Below are 20,186 nucleotides of genomic sequence, written 5' to 3' on the forward strand. Positions count from 1 at the left end.
AATTTACCAGAATACCGTAGCATTTATGTGTCACAATATTCTTAATTACATTTTCAAATAGGGTGTGTGGATCATAGGAATTATCTTTAACTGGGAAATCATTGAGTAAAGGAATGTTTATAGCATTAAAATGGAGAAAATTGGATGAAAAACTGGAAATATTTTATTTATGAAGGAACGGGGAAAAAGAAAAACTCAGTGTTTGTATCTACATATACATAGATAAACAAACACACACACACACACACACACACACACACACACACACACACATATATGGAATACCTGCGACCTTGGGACACTTACATACGTGAACCATAAGGGTGACAATCCCACTGCCTTCCACGGGAGCGACGACCTTATTGCAAGATCGAATGAAGACGATTCTTAACTTTGACCGTAGAAGTGAAATGTCATATTCCTTCGTGCGTTTTCGGTTATTTTATTGCGTTTTGGTCTAATAAATTACTTTGTGCTTTAGATTACTGAATCGATGTCAATTTGAGGGGATTTTAGAGGATTTTAAACAAAATCTGCCATAAATATAAAGTCATTCTTCACCGAAAAGAGGTGGGTTTTACTGTATTGTCGACCAATTGAAGCTTCGTCATCACAGAATTGCGTAGGTGGTTACTTGGATGGCGGTAGGGTGGGAGTGGCGTTGGTAATAATAATAATAATAATAATAATAATAATAATAATAATAATAATAATAATAATGCACTTTGATAATGTTTTAAGTCCAATTATATTCACAAATTACGCTGTTCACTTGTACGGTGCTGGCACAGCTGGCACTGCAAAGTTGTCTAAAGTTTATCAATTTATCGAATTTATCATCATCAACTCGTTCGTCGTCTCCGTTGCTACACAAAATGGAGTTTCATTCTTGCATCAGATGACTGACCTCAGGTGAATCATTAGCGGCATTCTTATTAAATATATATTGCAAAATAAAGACATTATGTTCATTACCGCCTTTCCATAATATCAAAATAATTAACGCGCCTTTCCTTGTAGTGCTCCGTCCGCCCTCAGATCTTAAAAACTACTGAGGCTAGAGGGCTGCAATTTGGTATGTTTGATGACTGGAAGGTAGATGATCAACATATCAATTTGCAGCCCTCTAGCCTCTGTAGCTTTTAAGGTCTGAGGGCGGACAGAAAAAGTGCGGACGGACAGACAAATAGCCATCTCAATAGTTTTCTTTCACAGAAAACTAAACAGGAAAAAAATTTAGTTATTTATAAAAGATATGTTTAACCAGACCTCTGACCCCTTTTAGGATTCTTCTCGAGCTGGAATTGGGAAAAAATTAAATGTATAAAAAATTGTATAAAGCTTGAAGGGAAACACTACTTCGTTTGCAGGAGGTGGGAGCATTCATTATAACGTAAGGAATTCTTCCGAGGCTTCCTCATGACGTCACACCCAAAGAAGCCCTTGGTGGAATACGAAGTTGAATATTGGCAGTGATAAAAAATCGAACTCGACGCGCTGGGCACATTGGCTATTCCAAGATGCATTCTCCCGTGGAGTTCTTTATCGTCATTTCTTTTCATTTCCTTCATACTGAATAGAAGAAACCGGATAAAAAAAAAAAAAAAGGGACGCGGATGAATTTATGATTAATTTCTTTTCGTCCTGATCAAATCAGAGGTTTGGGGATAAGCGACCTTTCATCTCAAGTGTTTGGTCTTCAATTTCTATTATTTTTAGTTTTCTGAAAGGAAAACAACTATTGTGCTGGATTTGTCTGTCCGTCCGCACTTTTTTCTGTCCGCACTTTTTCTGTTCGTCCTCAGATCTTAAAGACTACTAAGGCTAGAGGGCTGCAAATTGGTATGTTGATCATCCACCCTCCAGTCATCTAACATACAAAATTGCAGCCCTCTAGCCTCCTCAGTAGTTTTTATTTTATTCAAGGTTAAATTTAGCCATAATCGTGCTCCTGGCAACGATATAGGATAGGCCGCCACCCGGCCGTAGTTAAAGTTTCATGGGCCGCGGCTCATACAGCTATATACCGAGACCACTGATAGATAGATCTATTTTAGGTGGCCTTGATTATATGATGTACAGAAAACTCGATTGAGCCGAAGAAACTTCGGCGCATTTTTCACTTGTTTAATTTAGTGATAAGTTAAGTTACACTTCCTCTTATAAGCATATTTCTTTCAAAGTCTGTCTCTGTCAGTCTGTCCGTTACTTATTCTATCTATATATTTATTAATTTTTTTAAACTTATTTTTTTCCTTTTTAATAATCGACCTCTTCTTTCTCTATTTCCCTTTCTCTCCTGTCACTTCTTTCTATTAAGCACCATCTATTTTTCGGAAGCTCGAATTTCAAGTCAGTGGCCCCTTCTGTGGTGGGTTTCTTGTTCCATATTAATAGGGTTCTTCATCTTTTATATAATATATAATAATAATAATAATAATAATAATAATAATAATAATAATAATAATAATAATAATAATAATAATAATAATAATAATATGAAGGAGCAGACCCTCTTTAAACAGGTCTTATTAAAAAGGATGGCTGTATTATGTGAGACAGATGAGAGACGCATTATCTTTATATAGTGTGAGACAGAGTGAGAGACGCATTTTTGCCTGAGAGAGAGAGAGAGAGAGAGAGAGAGAGAGATTGTAGACTGTTGAGAGAGAGAGAGACATTTTAGAGAGAGAGAGAGAGAGGCACCGTATGAGACAGAGTTCATTTTTGCCTGAGAGAGAGAGAGAGAGAGAGAGAGAGAGAGAGAGAGAGAGAGAGAGAGAGAGAGAGAGAGGGCACTTTTCAGGCTTTTTGCAGAGAGAGAGCCTGAAAAGAGAATCATAAGGAAGATAGAAAAGACACTTTATATAATAATAATAATAATAATAATAATAATAATAATAATAATAATAATAATAATAATAATAATAATAATAATAATAATAAGAATAATGATAATAGGTCATTCTCCTCTAGGTCGAGAACGGGATATGCTGTATATCAGGTCCACAATAATAGTCAATGGTGAATTCTTGTTGATTTTATAAAAAAAAGTTACAAAAGCTTTCGAACCCTGTCCTGAGTTCATCTTCAGTTCAACTCTTTATATTATTGTGGACCTGATATACAATAATAATAATAATAATAATAATAATAATAATAATAATAATAATAATAATGGAGAAACAAATCCACAGCGAGAGAGAGAGAGAGAGAGAGAGAGAGAGAGAGAGAGAGAGAGAGAGAGAGAGAGAGAGAGAGAGAGAGAGAGAGAGAGAGCGGCACTGTAGACTGTTAAGTGAGAGAGAGAGACATTTTAGCCTGAGAGAGAGAGAGAGAGAGAGAGAGAGAGAGAGAGAGAGAGAGAGAGAGAGAGATTGTAAACTGTTGAGTGAGAGAGAAAGTAAGAGAGACATTTTAGCCTGAGAGAGAGAGAGAGAGAGAGAGAGAGAGAGAGAGAGAGAGAGAGGCACTGTTGAGTGTGAGACAGAGTGAGAGACGCATTTTTGCCTGAGAGAGAGAGAGAGAGAGAGAGAGAGAGAGAGAGAGAGAGAGAGAGAGAGAGTTCCTGAACGCACCTGCCATCTCACAAAACCGCCAGAAAGGGTAGAGGCCACAAACGTTTTACTCCAGGCAATTAAAACAAAAACAAAAAAGGGCAAAAATGGACAACATCTGAATGAAGGAACGCAGCATCAATCACCAGCATTGTCCCCAAAACTGCTGACAAGGCATTTCTTTGTTGACGTTGTAATGCAACAGTTTATCATACCCTGATCAAATATTGTATTGTATTGTACTAAATTCCCCTTCCCTCCACCCCAAGTGAAAAATTTTTTTTTTTTTTTATTCCAGTTCGAGGAATGAATTTAGAGTCCCATCACCGCCATTAGGTCCCTAATTTAAAATCTATTCTTTGTGCAGATTGAAAAGGAAGTCTGTGAATGCTGTTTTTATATAAGTGGGAAGTTAACAGTTCTTTAGGCATTATCAGTTTGTCTGTGTTATCTTCGTATGCTGGCAAAAAATGTCTTAGTTCTGTTAAAAAAAAAAAAACAGAATATGGGAATATTTCCTTTTACTAAGAGGAGATTTTAGTATAAATTACTGAACAGAGAACCGAAACTACACCAAATTTGATCCAATTCTTCCTGAAACCTAAACGTGCATTCGTATCTCAAACATCAAATCTGTATTCTGCGTTTACCACTGAGATGGAAAACACAGAACACAGATTTGATGCTCAAAAGGTCTTTTCTGTTACACAAGCCTCATTCAGCAAGGAAGTTTCTCTGTCAATGATAGAAGACCTCTGTGTTAGGGCACAGAGCACCAGAAGACATAAGGCATCTCTACCACAAATAGAGGACCTCTGTCGAGAAGAAACCCAACAGTAGAGAGAGTACAGAGTTGTCTGATATCACAATTAGCCCAGGACTTTTAGGGTTTTGAGTGGAAATAATTAGATAAAAGCTGAAACTTTGCAGAAGTATAGACAATTGTGACCTGAACAACATATGAAAAGTCCCACTGTCTCCCGTGCTTGCGTTAGCCGCCATATTGGAAAATGGCCGCCATATTGGAATTTTCTTAAAATTGAAATATCTCAAAAAATATTACTTTTATCAAAAAAACACCACTCAATAAAAGTTGTTTAGAATTGGTTTTCTATAGGAATCATTGTGTTATTTTACAAAAATAAGTAAATTTATGTGCAGGAAAAATAATAATATTGAAATTTCATTCATAATTTTATTTTCAACAACATTTTCCTTGGAAATGGTGGACTGCATGTCAAAATGCTTCGAAACAAAAGTTGTAGAACAAACTTTTTTCTTCTTTTAAACGGTATATACAAGTCTATGTCTATTTTAAAAACTAAAGAAGTTACAAGACATAAACGAAGAGAAACGCTAGACCTTAACCTATATTTTCTTCTTCCAGGTACTAAGAGAAATGATGGATTGTCTGATATGTGGGTTTCCCTTGAAAAAATCTCCAAGTGTAGAGGTGACTAGAGGACTGCAGACCTTGATAACAGCCAGTTTGGCCCGAGAGGATGGGTTGCATGAACAGTTTAAGAAAAAAACTTGTTTACAAGTACATGTCAACTGCCGTAAGTCGTACACTCGACGACCTGCTCCAAGTAAGGACTTAGAAGAACCACCCAATAAAGTTCCTTGTCTGCGATCAGAATTAACCCAATTTGACATCAAACTGCAATGCTTATTCTGTGGAGAAACAGCTGATAAAATAGCAGAGCAAAAGAAGCCAAGGAAGTATCGTAGGTCCATACATGAAGTTACGACAATGGTACTACAGGAAACAGTACGGGAAAAAGCAAAGGAACGCAATGATAAACTTGGTTATTTAGTACTTAGTCGGATTGATAGTGTTATTGACTTAGTAGCTGCTGAGTCTAAGTATCATCGGAAGTGTTACAATGATTTTTGCAAGAATACCTGTGACAGTGGTGCGTCCGGTTCTTATAAAACAGTTGGAAGACCATGCCAGGTAGGTTCACTGCTAGCTTTTGATAAATTGTGTGATGTTATAAATGATAGCAATGAGTGCCAATACTCACTGCAAGAACTGCATAGGATGATGGTGGAGGCTGCTGATACAACAGAGACTGTATACACACTTAAGAGATTGAAACAAAAGCTGCTTGACACATATGGAGATAGCATCACTGTTAGTAAGTGTAAAGGTAAGGATATTTTTTCATTCAGTGAAGCAGTCAATAGTAGATCCTTAGGAGATTCACGGTATAAAAACAGAGAGAGTAATATTCAGGATGAGAGACGTCGAATTGTATTAACAGCTGCTGCTATCATACGTGAAGATATACGTGCACGTGCGTATGACAATTCTGTATATCCAGTTTGTGAAGACATTACTAATTCATCAATACAGCAGGTGCCAGATACTCTCCGAGACTTCGTTGATGAAGTAACAAAATCAAAGCGACGAGATGAGCATAAGGAAAATGAGCAAAAGCGCTTAAGCATACAGCATGCAATAATATCTGCAGTACGACCAAGGTCATTCTTGTCTTCCCTTCAAATATCTTTATCTGTTTTTCTACATAGGCGATTTGCTTCTTCGCCAGCTTATTGATATTCTTGCAAAGCTAGGAGTAACCACGACATATAAAGAAACTCTACGTTATGTCAACTCAGTAGTTAGAACTGCATCTGTAAATATAAGAAACGATGGTTTTCTTCAATATATATTTGATAATGCAGATTTTAACATCCGCACTCTTGATGGGTTGGGAATGTTTCACAGCATGGGTGGTGTGAAATGTGTAACGCCTGCCAGTGCAGTATTAACCAGTACTGCAGTTCAGAGAATTGTGGATGTAAGTAGTTCAAGTAATGCTGGGGGAACAATTCCAATAAAGACATATAGAAAACCTACAAACATGTCAGGTATGCAAAATATAATAGCAAAGGCATCTATCTCATGCGATACATATCAACCAGTAACTGTAAAACATGCTCGACAGTTAGATACCTTATGGGTATGTGGAAGCTACTTGAGTACAAGTAAAATACCAGGCTGGAATGGCTACATGCAAGCAGCAATGAGAGATGGTCATTTTGAAACTACTCATATACTTGCACTCCCCTTCGTCAACTTGAACCCAGGGAATCTATCAACTATATACACAGCACTTTTACATGCTGTTGAGGGTACTAAGTCCCAGAATCAAACTCGCTGTGTAGTAACTTTTGACCAGCCCCTCTATATGAAAGCAGTTGAAATAGTTGGTGCAGTTGGCGAAGAAAGCCCATTGTCAAAAGTAGTTGTGCGTTTGGGTGGGTTCCGTCTTCTCATGTCCTTCATGGGAGAAATAGGCACCATCATGCGTGGAAGTGGACTGGAAGAATTGTGGGTCACAATATATTCAGAAATTTCTGTAAGACACATGCTTCTGGACACACATATTACCGTGCCCTTCGAGCTCACTTTCTTACACAGGCTGCTCTTACAAGAATTCTTCTAGATGATGTCAATATGAATGATGAAGAATGTAGTGTAATCCTGGAGATATTCCACTCCTTCTTGACCCATGAAGTTGATATTGAAGACGTACTAAATAATGAAATCTTAACAGACATTAATACTAAGCTGATAAACAACATCAATCAAAAGGAGGACTTGAGTGGCACAGCAAGACTTTGGTTGCAATATCATGAGCAAGTATCCCTAATTAAGCTCTTTCTGAGAGCTGAACGCACAGGACAGTGGGATTTGCACCTGTATTGTGTACGAGAGATGCTACCACATTTCCATGCTGCAGGGCATCTACATTATGCCAAAGCTGCACAGATCTATTTGCAGCAAATGCATGAACTTTCCAATACAATGGCAAAGAAGGAATATGAGAAACTTACAATTGATGGATTCTTCACGGTGCGTCGCAGCAATCGTTATTGGTCAGGGACATGGAGTGATATGATAATTGAGCAGTATCTGATGAAGGGATTTAAATCTTCTGGGGGACTTACACATGGCAGGGGTATTACCGAGAGCACTTTAGCCCAGTGGATAAAAGCAATGCCAGCAAGTACACAAGTTTGTGATGCTGTGGAGAAATTTACTGGTGTTTCATCTGCAACAACTGAACAGCATGTTGAATTGAGAGAATCACGACAGTTTAATGATGAGAAGCACTTACAAATATTGCAGAACTGGCTACGATCTCACTCTCCATTTCAAGAAACTTTTAGTGGGTTGGTATCCTTGGGAACAGGAATAATTGCTGATGATTTAGTGAACTGTGACACAGCAAAATCAATTGGCTTAAAAGAAATGCATGATATGGATGGCAAGAAGTTCTCAACTATACACTTAAAAAGAAAGAACGCAGTACGGTCAATATCAGTCATGAGGAATGGACTGAAAGTTCGTGAGGATGTTGTTGCAGTGAACTCTCAACAGCTTTTCAGCAGAATAATATGTGTTTTGAAAAATGATGACTAACTTGCTAATTATATGACTTATGAATTGGCCCCTAAACCTCCTTCACTCTTTGACGACATCTCAATGAGAAAAGGGCACAAAGCAACCTTAGTGACTAAATTGGAATCATATGGACCTTGGGAAGGGTTAGTTTCAGATGAATACCAGTATGTTGTGGATGGTGGTCATCTTCTTCATAAAGTTGTGTGGCCAAGGCCAGCTATGTAACGGGATATTTTTCAAGCCTACACAGGTTATGTAATCAATCATTATGGCAAAAATGCAACAGTTGTTTTTGATGGCTACCCAGTGACACCAACAAACAAATCTCAAGAGCAAAATCGTAGGGCATCCAAGCATTGTTCTATAGAAGTTGAAGTCAATGAGGAATGTTACCCAACGTTACCGCAAGCAGATTTCCTGTGTAATAAGCGTAACAAGACACTGCTGATCAGTAAACTGAAGGACCACATGCAGCGTGCTGGCATTACAGTTATAGTTGCCAAGGAAGATGCAGATATGTCTATTGTTCAAACTTCTTGGTCATTAGAAAATAGTGGACATAATGTAGCAGTGGTGGGTGACGACACAGACTTACTAGTACTTCTAGTATCTCTTTCTAAATCATCCACAAAAATACTTTTTATTAAACCTGGTAAAGTACACAACCCCAACAAGATCTAAGATATCAGGAAACTTATATCTAACCTGGGACATCTTCGTCAACATCTGCTGTTCCTCCACGCTGTTACAGGCTGTGACACAACATCAGCTTTATATGGGAAGGGAAAGAAAAAGTCCTTTGATATTTTGAAGAAGAGCCAAGACATATGCAATACAGTGTCTGTATTTAATAACCGAGAAGCATCTAAAGATGAAGTGGCCAAAGCTGGCGAAGCTTTCCTCCCTTCTATGTACGGAGCGGAGAAATTTCAAACATTGGACAGGTATCGTTTGCATGCATACAAGAGAACAGTTGCAAAGATGTCACTTAAATCTGAGTTTCAGTTATCAACATTGCCACCAACAAGTGATGCAGCTCGCTTGCACTAGTTTAGGGTGTTCTACCAAGTACAGCATTGGCATGGTAACCATCTCTCTCCGGTCGAATGGGGATGGGAGAGTTCCAAAAATGAGCTGAAACCCATCCCTTCAATGAAACCTCCAGCTCCAGATGACTTGTTACATTTAGTCAGCTGTAGCTGTCGCAAAGGTTGCCGCCATCAATGTGAATGTCGTAGGGCTGGTTTATCATGCTCATCCATCTGTGGACAGTGTCGTGGTGTTGGATGTGAAAATTCACTACCATTTGAGGATGTTGAAGGCTCATGAGATGAAAGAAAACTTAACATCAAGAATGTTTGAGCTCTGAGTGTGTTCTATTCAGATATAATTCAATCCATATTTACTTTCAAGAGTACCCTATATGACATACTTGTCCCACAATTACTTTATGCAAACCTGCTGTTATATTTTTTTGTGTTTGAGAGCTTATATTTGTATTAATGAACAATCTCTCAGTTGAAATATTTTCTTTCGTATTTATTGTTATTGTACATGTAAGTATAACCAAAGTGTATGTATTATTAATCCTACACAAGGTATTTGTCTGAAACCTCATTAATATATCAGGCATCCTTCTCTATTCAAAAAAAAAAAAGGCACGAGATCCTTTCACTGCCATTGTAAATTTCACTATTAAGAAATGAATAATGATGCCTATTAAAACATTGTTCAATAATTTATCAGAATGATTGCAAATCAACACTTCTTAATTAAAAAAAAAAAATGTTTGATTCTGTACGTGAAAATTTGACATTTCAGTTTTCTATATATTTTCCTCCATAACTTTTTTATTTATGAATATAAGTATAAACTTGTATATACGATTCAAAAGAAGAAAGTTTGTTCTATAACTTTTGTTTAGAAGCATTTTGTCATATAGGACACCAGTTCTGTAGAAATTGTCTTTGAAAATAAATTCATTACTTTAATTTCAATATTTTTTTATTTTTTTCATATAGATTTTCTCATTTTTTTAAATTAATCTAGTGAGTGCTATAAAACAATCAATTCTGAACAACTTTTATTGAGTGGTGTTTTTTGATAAAATTTATATTTTTCGAGATATTTGAATTTTAAGGAAATCCAATATGGCGGCTAACGCAAGCGTGGGAGACAGTGGGACTTTTAATATGTTGTTCAGGTCACAATTCTCTATACCTGTGCAAAGTTTCAGCTTTTATCTAATTATTTCCCAAAAACCCCCAATTTTGACCTATTGCTCCTGGGCTAAATATATATGGATCACAGAGCTCTGAGATGGTTCAGTCATGCAGAAAGAATGGAAGATGACATATATACATGTGTATATATATATGTATGTATGTATGTATGTATGTGTATATATATATATATACATATATATATATAATATATGTGTATATATATATATATATATATATATATATATATATATATATATATATATATATATATATATATATATATATATATATATATATATATATATATATATATATATATATATATATATATATATATATATATATATATATATAATATAGTACATACATACATACATATATATATATATATATATACTGTGTATATATATACATATGTATATATGTCATCTTCCATTCTTTCCACATGACTGAACCATCTCAGAGCTCTGTGATCCATATATATTGTGATATCAGATGTATATATATATAAATATATATAATATATAATTATATACACACATATGCTGTACATAGACATACATACATATACACACATATAATATATATACATATATGTATACTTGTATATATATATATAATATATATATATATATATATATATATATATATATATATATATATATATATATATATATATATATATATATATATATATATATATATATATATATATATATATATATATATATATATATATATATATATATATATATATATATATATATATATATATATATATATATATATATATATATATATATATATATATATATATATATATATATATATATATATATATATATATATATATATATATATATATATATATATATATATATATATATATATATATATATATATATATATATATATATATAACTGTATATATATATATATATAACTGTAGCGACAAAAACGAGGCCAACCAAATAATGCGGCGCTTTGAAGCGTAATATCAACTTGGATTTTCATCTCCAGGAAATAATATTAACTGACTGAACGATACATTAATTCGAAATACTTAAAAACAAAAAATCTTCCAGCGTCTTTTGGGTATTAGATATGTAAGCTCTATTCATTCCATCTTACTAGAGACAAGTAAATGAGGAGCTGGCCGAATGCTTCCTCTTTCCTGGATTTCAAGGAATTTGAAAATATTGATTTGAAAGGAAAACTTCTCTTCGAGTTGAGCAGCGGTGGTTCATAATATGTGTGTGTGTGTGTGTGTGTGTGAGAGAGAGAGATTTTGAGGACGTTACAAGGCTCCACTGAAGTCTCCGAGAGCTGCCAAATGTGAAGACGGAAGGAATCTCTTCCCCGCTTCCTTGCTGAAGAATCCGGAGCCACATCAGATCCGTAGACACGACGAGAAGCCACCTGGCTTTTTTAGATTCTAACGCTGAGGCCACCCACTAAGAAGGGTACTAATCCTCAACATGAATAGTTTCATTATAAAGTGCGATCAATTTGTTAACTGTGTTTTGGCCCGGGTCCCTCATGTTGGATCCGTGGATTTATCTATTATATCTGGTGTCATCCACCCAGGGTTCTCAGCGAGTTTCCTTCATAGGAATTGGTTCGCTGGACTCCTGGGAGCAATTGGAGGCAATTTCTTTTATAATTTCCATCAGGAAAAGGCGGCCCGCAAACGTGCAGACGACGAGAACCTGAAAATTCTTGGTGAAATGGACGATTTGCGGGAGACTTGCAACATCTGGAAGAAGACCGCTGAGGACGAACGGCAAAAGAACACGGAACTACAAGAGGAAATTGGCGACAGGAAAAAGGCCGAGGATGCCCTCAGACAGAGGGCTTACAATTTGGAAAAGGATCTGGCAAAGGACAAAGTACGGCATTTAGACGATCTGTTGGACATGGACGGCCTCTTTACGACAAAAGACTCGGAATCAAAGCGAGAACGCTATGAAACTGAGAAGGTCATTAAAGCGCAGGACTTGAAATTGCAGGCTGACGGACAACGCATCCAGGAACTGGAGGAGACGATACACGATCTAAAAAACGAACGTGATGGCCTTCAGAAACGCCTGAATGAACAGGAGTCCGAAAACCTTCAGAACTTGCAAGAGGCGAATGACAAGATAGGCAAGCTACGAAGAGAAGTCGAGCTTTATCTAACTGAGAGCAAGCACGTAACTGAAGAAATGGCTAGAAAGGACCGAGTTAAAGATGAAGTGATCGGTAAACTCAAGGAGAAGATCCTTCTCATGGAGAGAGAGAACTGCAATGGAAACGAACGAGCAGAACAACTGAAATCTCGAAACGACGAGTTGACAAACGAGCTGGAAACCATTGCTCGTGAAAATGGAGACATGCTCGTACGTCTGCAGAGCCAGGAGAAACTTGCGAAGGAAGTGTCGGACACGATTCGCCGGCAAAGCGAAGAGAAAGCGGATCTTCAAGGACAGACTGACGAGAGGGAAAAAAGGCGGAAGAAAATCGAGAAAAAACTCAGAGAAAAGTTGGGGAAGGCCCACCTATGGAAACGCGACCTCCTCGAGGAAATTGCCAAGGCTGAGGCCGAGTCTTCTCTCCAACGGAGGATCGAAACTTTGGAAGCTGATTTATTCAACAATCGTCAAGTCTTGGTCATTCTCTCCGAGGATGCTAAAAAGAAGATTGCGATGGCAGAAACGAACGCGCAAAAGTTAGCGCTTGAAAATGAGGAGCTGAAGAACATCAGTGAGGAAAGGAAGGAGTTAATATTACGACAAAAGGAAGAGATTGACGATTTACATGGCATTGTTTTAATAAAATCTTCAGATAACGAGAAAGACCGACTTCTGATACAGCACCTGGAAGAGAGAGTGGACAGTCTCGAGAACGAACGCGCTTCTCTACAGGAACGTTTGGACGACGTCGTGAAGGAGCTGCGAGAGAGCGTGAACAGCCTCGAGATGGAGCGTGACCACCTCCAGGAAAGTTTGAACGAACAAGAGGCCGAGAACAATGAAAACGTACGGAAGAACATCGCAAAGATAAGTCAGCTGGAAGAGGAGATAGAACTGCTTTTGAATGAGAAGAACAATTTGCTGGAAAGGCTCGATAAGCAGGAGAAGGAGGCAGATGAGGAGGTGAAGAAACTGAAGAAGGAGATCCTTCTCTTGACGGAAGAGAACCGCATTGAAAACGAACGAGCGCAAGAATTGCAATCCAGCAACGTGGAGTTGAAAAACGAGCTGGCAACCTTTGCTCGTGAGAAAGAAGACCTTCTCAGACGTCTGGAGGAACAGGAGGAAATCGCGAGGGAACTGTCGGAAAAGGTCGGGCAGAAAAGCAAAGAGAGAGAGCAGCTGAAAGCAGACCTTGAGAAGGAGTTGAAGATGCGAGAGGAACTCTTACAGACTCATAAGAAGTTGAGAGAGAAGTTTGAGGAGGCCTCCGCGGAAATTGACCGCAGGGAAGCCACAGACGCTGCTCTCCGAAAGATAATCAATCATTTGCAACTGGAATTATCCAGAAAGGACGTATCCTACACTCAAGCTCTCAAGGATTCTGACGAGGAAGCCCAAAAGAAAATGGAAAAGGCCCAGACTTGCATTGAAGAGTTAGAGTCTGCAAACCAGGAGCTGAGGAATGTCAATGAGAAAAATATGGAGTCAATGGTGAAACAGCAGAAGGAAATTGATGAACTGAATGGCCTCGTAACAAAACAAGAACTGGAATCGAATAAAGACCGACTTGACATGCAGGAGATGCAGAAGAGAATGAACTGTCTGGAAAACGAACGTTCTTCTCTACAGGAACGTTTGACAGAACAAGAGGCCGAGAACAATAAAAAGCTAGAAGAGACGAACGAAAAGATAGGGAAGCTGGAAGGAGAAGTCGAAGTTCACTTGAATGAGAAGAAGACTTTAATGGAAAGGCTGGATGAGCAGGAGAAAGAAAGAGATGAGGACATGAAAAAACTGGAGGAGGAGATCCTGCTCTTGGCAGAAGAGAACCGCAGAGAAAACGAACGCGCCCACGAATTGGAATCTAGCAACGAGGAGTTGAAAAACGAGCTGGCAACCTTTGCTCGTGAGAAAGAAGACCTGCACAGGACAAACGAGGACCTGCAGAGGAGGACTGAGGAAGTGGAGAGGAGAAATGAGGACCTAAATAAGAAGAATGAGGAAGTGGAGAGGAAGAACACGGAAAAAGACGCCATCATCAGAAAGCAGCGCCAGCTACTCAAAGCTATTTACGGCTGCATGAATGCCCTGCAGGCGGAGATGAGAGACCTGACAACAGAAGAGCTGGAAGAAGACTCCAATAAAGGACTCTATAGCAATGGTGAAGAGCCTAAAGACTTGTCTGGCACAGTCCAATACGTCCCTGCAGATGAAGAAGAATCGGGGACTAAAGTTGACCAGACAGCCCAACAGACAGTGGAAGAATCTGTCCCTGAGGCCAAATCTGAGGCAGCAGTTTAGGAGGGACACACAGAAGAGGTGACTGCAATGTCAGCCTGATGGAGGTTTTTTGGCTGGCAGTACAGCAGGAGGATGCAGGGCCTGAGACACACTCCGAAGGGCGGCATGGATGAGTCGCAGCTTGGCTTGACGACAGCGGGGTCGAAGACGCACCTCTGGCGGCATGGGAGGGATTCGAAGATCCTTCCTAGGTTCCTCTGAAGGCGTTCCCCCACGCCTTCCGAGGTTCCTCTGAAGGATTTTCTCCCACACCTTCCGAGGTTCCTCTCAAGGTGTTCCCCCACACCTTCCGAGGTTCCTCTCAAGGTGTTCCCCCACGTCTTCTGAGGTTCCTCTCAAGGTGTTCCCCCACACCTTCCGAGGTTCCTCTGAATGCGTGGCTGGGGTCCCTCCCTAGCTGCCATTGGTGTGTGTTCGACTTCACAGTCGTCGGGCTAGTCTGCGACCCATTCATTTTGCCCTAGGAGTTGTCTGTGTCTCGTCAGTCGAGCCTGACTCAGTAACATCATCACATTTCCCTGCTGTGCAAAACACAACATTTAACCTAGCCACTGGGGGTGGGGGGGTCAGCCAACCCACCCTCAGTGCCGGTCCCAAGCCCGGAAAAATAGGGAGGGTTGGAATATGTCTGTAAAATATTCACCAAAACCAAAAGTGAAATGAGCTGTTTAAAGACTTCATCTGTTCCATAAGATCTTAAAGCTGTGAAGACCTCAGCCTTTTCTTACTGGTTAAGATCCTGTAACCACTATCTCTGGTAAAGTAATAATAATAATAATAATAATAATAATAATAATAATAATAATAATAATAATAATTGGAAAAAGACCTTCTTTAATACAGGTTTTGTTAAACAAAATGGCAGTTTCAACAGCATTTATTTTATACGGTAAACGCTCAGTTCGTCTTATCAGTTGCTTTCCTTGCACTGGAATGGTTGCAAGCAATTGACCGATATTCATTTCCAGTGGTTTAGTGATGTGTCGACACCCCAAGAGAACTACCTCCTACACATCACTAAACCACCAGAAATGAATATCGGTCAATTGCTTGCAACCATTCCAGCGCAAGAAAAGCAATTGATAATACGAATTGAGCGTTTGCTATATAAAATAAATGCTGTTGAAACTGCCATTTTGTTTAACAAAATAATAATAATAATAATAATAACAGTTGCACAGTTGCAGGATCTTATGAGGTAAGAAAAGACTGAGGTCTATACAGCAGCAAAATTTCAATAATAACAGTAATATGAAAAAGGATGGCTGTATTATGCAAATTTATCTTATACAGAATCTTTTCTATTTATTTTCCGTATAATTTGCTTTTCAGGCTCAGCAATGTTGGTCAGCAATTGGCCAATATTCATATTGGAAAAAGGATAGTAAGTGGAATGTGGGAAGTCTTTTATTGAAATACTCAATCAGAAATCCATGGAATCATTCATCGTCTGGATTCAGGATCTACTTCAGGTTGTGGTACCGTCAACATGTTTTGACCAACTCGTTGATCATCCTCTGGACGTGGTTGAGAAAGATCAGGAGAAACAAGGGGCTTGGGTTGGTATTAATAGGGGGTCTTGATTGGTGCTGAATTATGATTGGCTGCCCGAGGCAGGTCATTAGGGCGGAGCCTTCTCTCCCATGTTGATGTTCAGGGCTTGTCTTGTGTGCAAGCGGCATTGTAGTGCTGGGGATGAATGGGAGAATTTCGATCCTCAGATGCAGGATTTTGATTCACTCGTTCACTATGGGCGTAGCTCGGTGCAGGTCTCCTGGCGGCCATGGGGAGGAGAAAGGTTTTATGCGTAATGTTGAGGGTTGGTTTCTCCTTCCCAATGTGCAATGCTTCCAAGGGGCACAGGCGGCGGTGGTCCGTAGTTCAGTCAATTATTTCCCCGCCGCCTGCGCCTCTTGGAAGCATTGCATACTGGGAAGGAGAAACGAACCTTCAACATTACCCATGAAACCTTTCTCCTCCCTATGGCCGCCAGGAGACCTGCACCGAACAGCCCCCATAGCGAACAAGCGAATCAAAATTCCGCGTCTGAGGACTGAAATTCTCCCATTCATCCCCAGCACTACAATGTCGCTCACACGCAAGACGAGCTCTGAACATCAACATGGGAGAGAAGGCTCCGCCCTAATGACCTGCCTCAGGCAGCCAATCATAATTCAGCACCGATCAAGACCCCCCTATAAATACCAACCCAAGCACCTTGTTTCTCCAGATCTTCTCAACCACGTCCAGAGGATGACCAACGAGATGGTCAAAACATGTCGACGGTGCCACAACCTGAAGTAGAACCTAAATCCAGACGATGAAGGATTCCACGGATTTCTGATCGAGTATTTCAATAAAAGACTTCCCACATTCCACACACTATCCTTTTTCCAATATGAATATTGGCCAGTTGCTGACTAACATCACTGAGCCTGAAAAACAAATTATAAGGAAAATAGAAAAGGTCCTGTATACCATAAATTCGCATAATACAGCCATCCTTTTTAATAAGACCTGTTTAAGAGAGGGTCTGTTTCCTTTGAATAATAATAATAATAATAATAATAATAATAATAATAATAATAATAATAATAATAATAATGTAATAATAATGTTGGGGAGGATGAAGACTTGTTCAATCCAATGAAGAAATGAAGAAGAAAAAGATCAGGTATGGCAATGTCTGTTTCAATCAAACTTATACATAAAATTACTGTATACTTGCGTATACTTACGTAAGTCGTTTAAAAATTAACAGTAATTTTATACATAAGTTTGGTTGAAACAGACATTGACATACCTGAGCTTTTTCTTCTTCATGTTCTTAATAATAATAATAATAATAATAATAATAATAATAATAATAATAATAATAATAATAATAATAATAATAAAAATAATACAGGCAGTCCCCGGTTTACGACGGGGGTTCCGTTCTTGCGCCGCGTCGTAACCCGAAAATCGTCGTAAGCCGGAAAATCGTCGAAAATCGTCAAAAATCATAAGAAAACCTTACTTTTAATGCTCTGGGTGCATTGAAAACGATGTAAACTGCATTATTATTGAGTTTTACATCAAAAAAACCTTCAAATTATGATTATTCTGCCGTTTTGGGGCCATATTTCTTCCGTCGGATTAGGCGCTTTCCTCATCGCCAAGCGTCGTAACCTGAACATGCGTCGTAAGCCAGAAATAATTTCTGATGAATATATTTGAAAAGCGTCGAACCTCGAACGTCGAAGGCGGAACCGTCGTAAACCGGGGGACTGCCTGTAATACTAATTATTATTATTACTACTACTACTATTATTGTTATTATTATTACTATTATGAAAAATAAGTAAACATTCACATGAAAAATACAAAAAGGCTAGTAACTTGCTAATTCAGCTGCCATAAAAAATTTCAAATAATAAAATAACTTGGACAGTGTACAGTAAACCCCCGTATTCGCGTTCTCACAATTCGCAGACTCACATATTCGCAGATTTCTCTGTGGAACATATCTACCCATCATTCGCGGAAAATTCACTGAGACATATTCACTAATCACTGTATTTTCATATAATTTTCATGACTAAATGCACTTTTTGTGATAAAACTATTAAAATACTCAGGTATAAGCATTTTTACAGGGTTTTTCTTGTGTTTAAACTCTCAAAATAGGCAGTTCTAAGTGTTTTTAGAGGGGGTTTTAAGTATTCGCGGATTTTAGGTACTCGCGGGTTGGTGCGGTACGCAACACCCGCCAATACGGGGGGTTTACTAGTGGAAGGAAAAGTTACTTTTACTTTCTGATTTTAAAATATCAGGAAATTAGTAAATGTTTTCTAATTTCAAAACACGAGGCAGAAAACGTTACCTTCCTATCTTATAGCTTCATTAGGAAGTGAATACATGTTTTCAATATTTAAAACCTCACAGGGAAGTAAATAAATATTTTCTATATTTAAACTTCACTGAAAGTACATATATGTTTTCAATATTTAAATCTTCACTGGGATGTAAATAAATGTTTTCAATGTTTAAAACTTCATTGGGAATTAAATGTTTTCAATATTTAAAACTTCACTGAGAAGTAACTAAATGTTTTCAATATTTAAAACTTCACTAGGAAGTAAATAAAAGTTTTTAATATTTAAAACTTATCTGGGAAGTAAATAAATTTTTTTAATATTTAAAACTCCACTGGGAAGCAAATAAATGTTTTTAATATTTAAAACTTATCTGGGAAGCAAATAAATGTTTTCTATATTTAAAATCTCAAAGGGAAGTAAATATATCTTTTCAATATTTAAAACTTCATTGGGAAGTAAATAAAATTCAGTATTTAAAATTTCCAAAGGCTTATTTATGGGGAAGTCTATTTCAAATTTAAATGGTAACTATATTTTTAAATCTAACGGTAACTATACTGTATACCTTAAGTATACTAAGATTGGCATGAAAAAAATTAACAGCAACATAAGCCTGTGCAAAAAAATCCTGTTGCATTATGCAAAATACCAGTATTTACTGATGACCCTTCATGGGGAAATTTAACAGTGAAATCAGCTATAAATATCCCTGTGAAAAGGAAGGGCCTCTTTGGGAAATAGATCAATAATATAATATAATACACACACACTATACATATATACTGTATATATATATATATATATATATATATATATATATATATATATATATATATATATATATATATATGTATATATATATGTGTGTGTGTGTGTGTGTGTGTGTGTGTGTGTGTGTGTGTGTGTATTATAGTATATAGAGAGAGAAAAAATACAATAAATTTAAACATCTTAATTATATATGTTGAGAGAGAGAGAGAGAGAGAGAGAGAGAGAGAGAGAGAGAGAGAGAGAGAGAGAGAGAGAGAGAGAGAGTGCAATAAATTTACACAATATTTTAATTGTATGTTATTGGAAGAGTGGGGTGGGGTGAGGTAAGGAAAGGAGAAATAGGGAGAGGTTAGGTGAGGTCAGGTGGGGTGAGTAAAGGGGAGGTGATGTAGGATGAGGTAAGGGGAGGTCGGGTGGGGTGAGGTGAAGTCTTCGTCAAATCAAATGTCTTATGATTCTCGAGTTGTTTCTCAATGAGGCGGGAACAAGAGGAAGCTCGAATTCTCCGCAAAATCAAGATGGACTTCGTGGACTTTATTTCAGTGACTGAGGTGCAATTCTTTCTGTTTCCTTGAGAGTGAAAAAGACTTTTGGGAAATTCTATTTGGTTTGGTGTGATGGCTGTCCTCCCCCCCCCTCCCTCCCTCATGGCCTCCGTCCTCACCCGGGAGAGAAATGGACAACGTCTTTTCCTTCATTTTGCCTGAAACCTCTTAAGGAAAGAGTTTGATCAAGGTGGTTTTATAAAGCTCGGTTCAGGTGGTAGCTGAATCTAGCTTTCGTTTGAGGTGAGCTCAGAAAGTAGGGGGATAAATTGGGCAAATGGCCCAGTAGGTGAGGCCTGAATCCGAGAGTACCTCGTGGAAGGTGATGATGAGGCC

General features: G+C 38.0%; 2 protein-coding genes across 3 annotated transcripts in view; one reads left to right on the plus strand and one right to left on the minus strand.

Moving 5' to 3' along the window:
* The window catches only part of LOC136834447 (zinc finger protein 271-like), a 92,531-nt gene that overhangs the window by 19,170 nt on the left and 53,175 nt on the right, over positions 1-20,186 (minus strand). The gene's annotated exons all lie outside the window — the stretch shown is intronic.
* On the plus strand, positions 11,205-15,217 carry LOC136834438 (trichohyalin-like). Its single transcript, XM_067097036.1, has one exon. The coding sequence runs from the start codon at positions 11,678-11,680 to the stop codon at positions 14,672-14,674; it is 2,997 nt and encodes a 998-aa protein (XP_066953137.1). The 5' UTR covers positions 11,205-11,677; the 3' UTR covers positions 14,675-15,217.

This window comes from Macrobrachium rosenbergii, chromosome 53 (assembly GCF_040412425.1).
Source record: "Macrobrachium rosenbergii isolate ZJJX-2024 chromosome 53, ASM4041242v1, whole genome shotgun sequence".
Lineage (NCBI taxonomy): Eukaryota > Metazoa > Arthropoda > Malacostraca > Decapoda > Palaemonidae > Macrobrachium > Macrobrachium rosenbergii.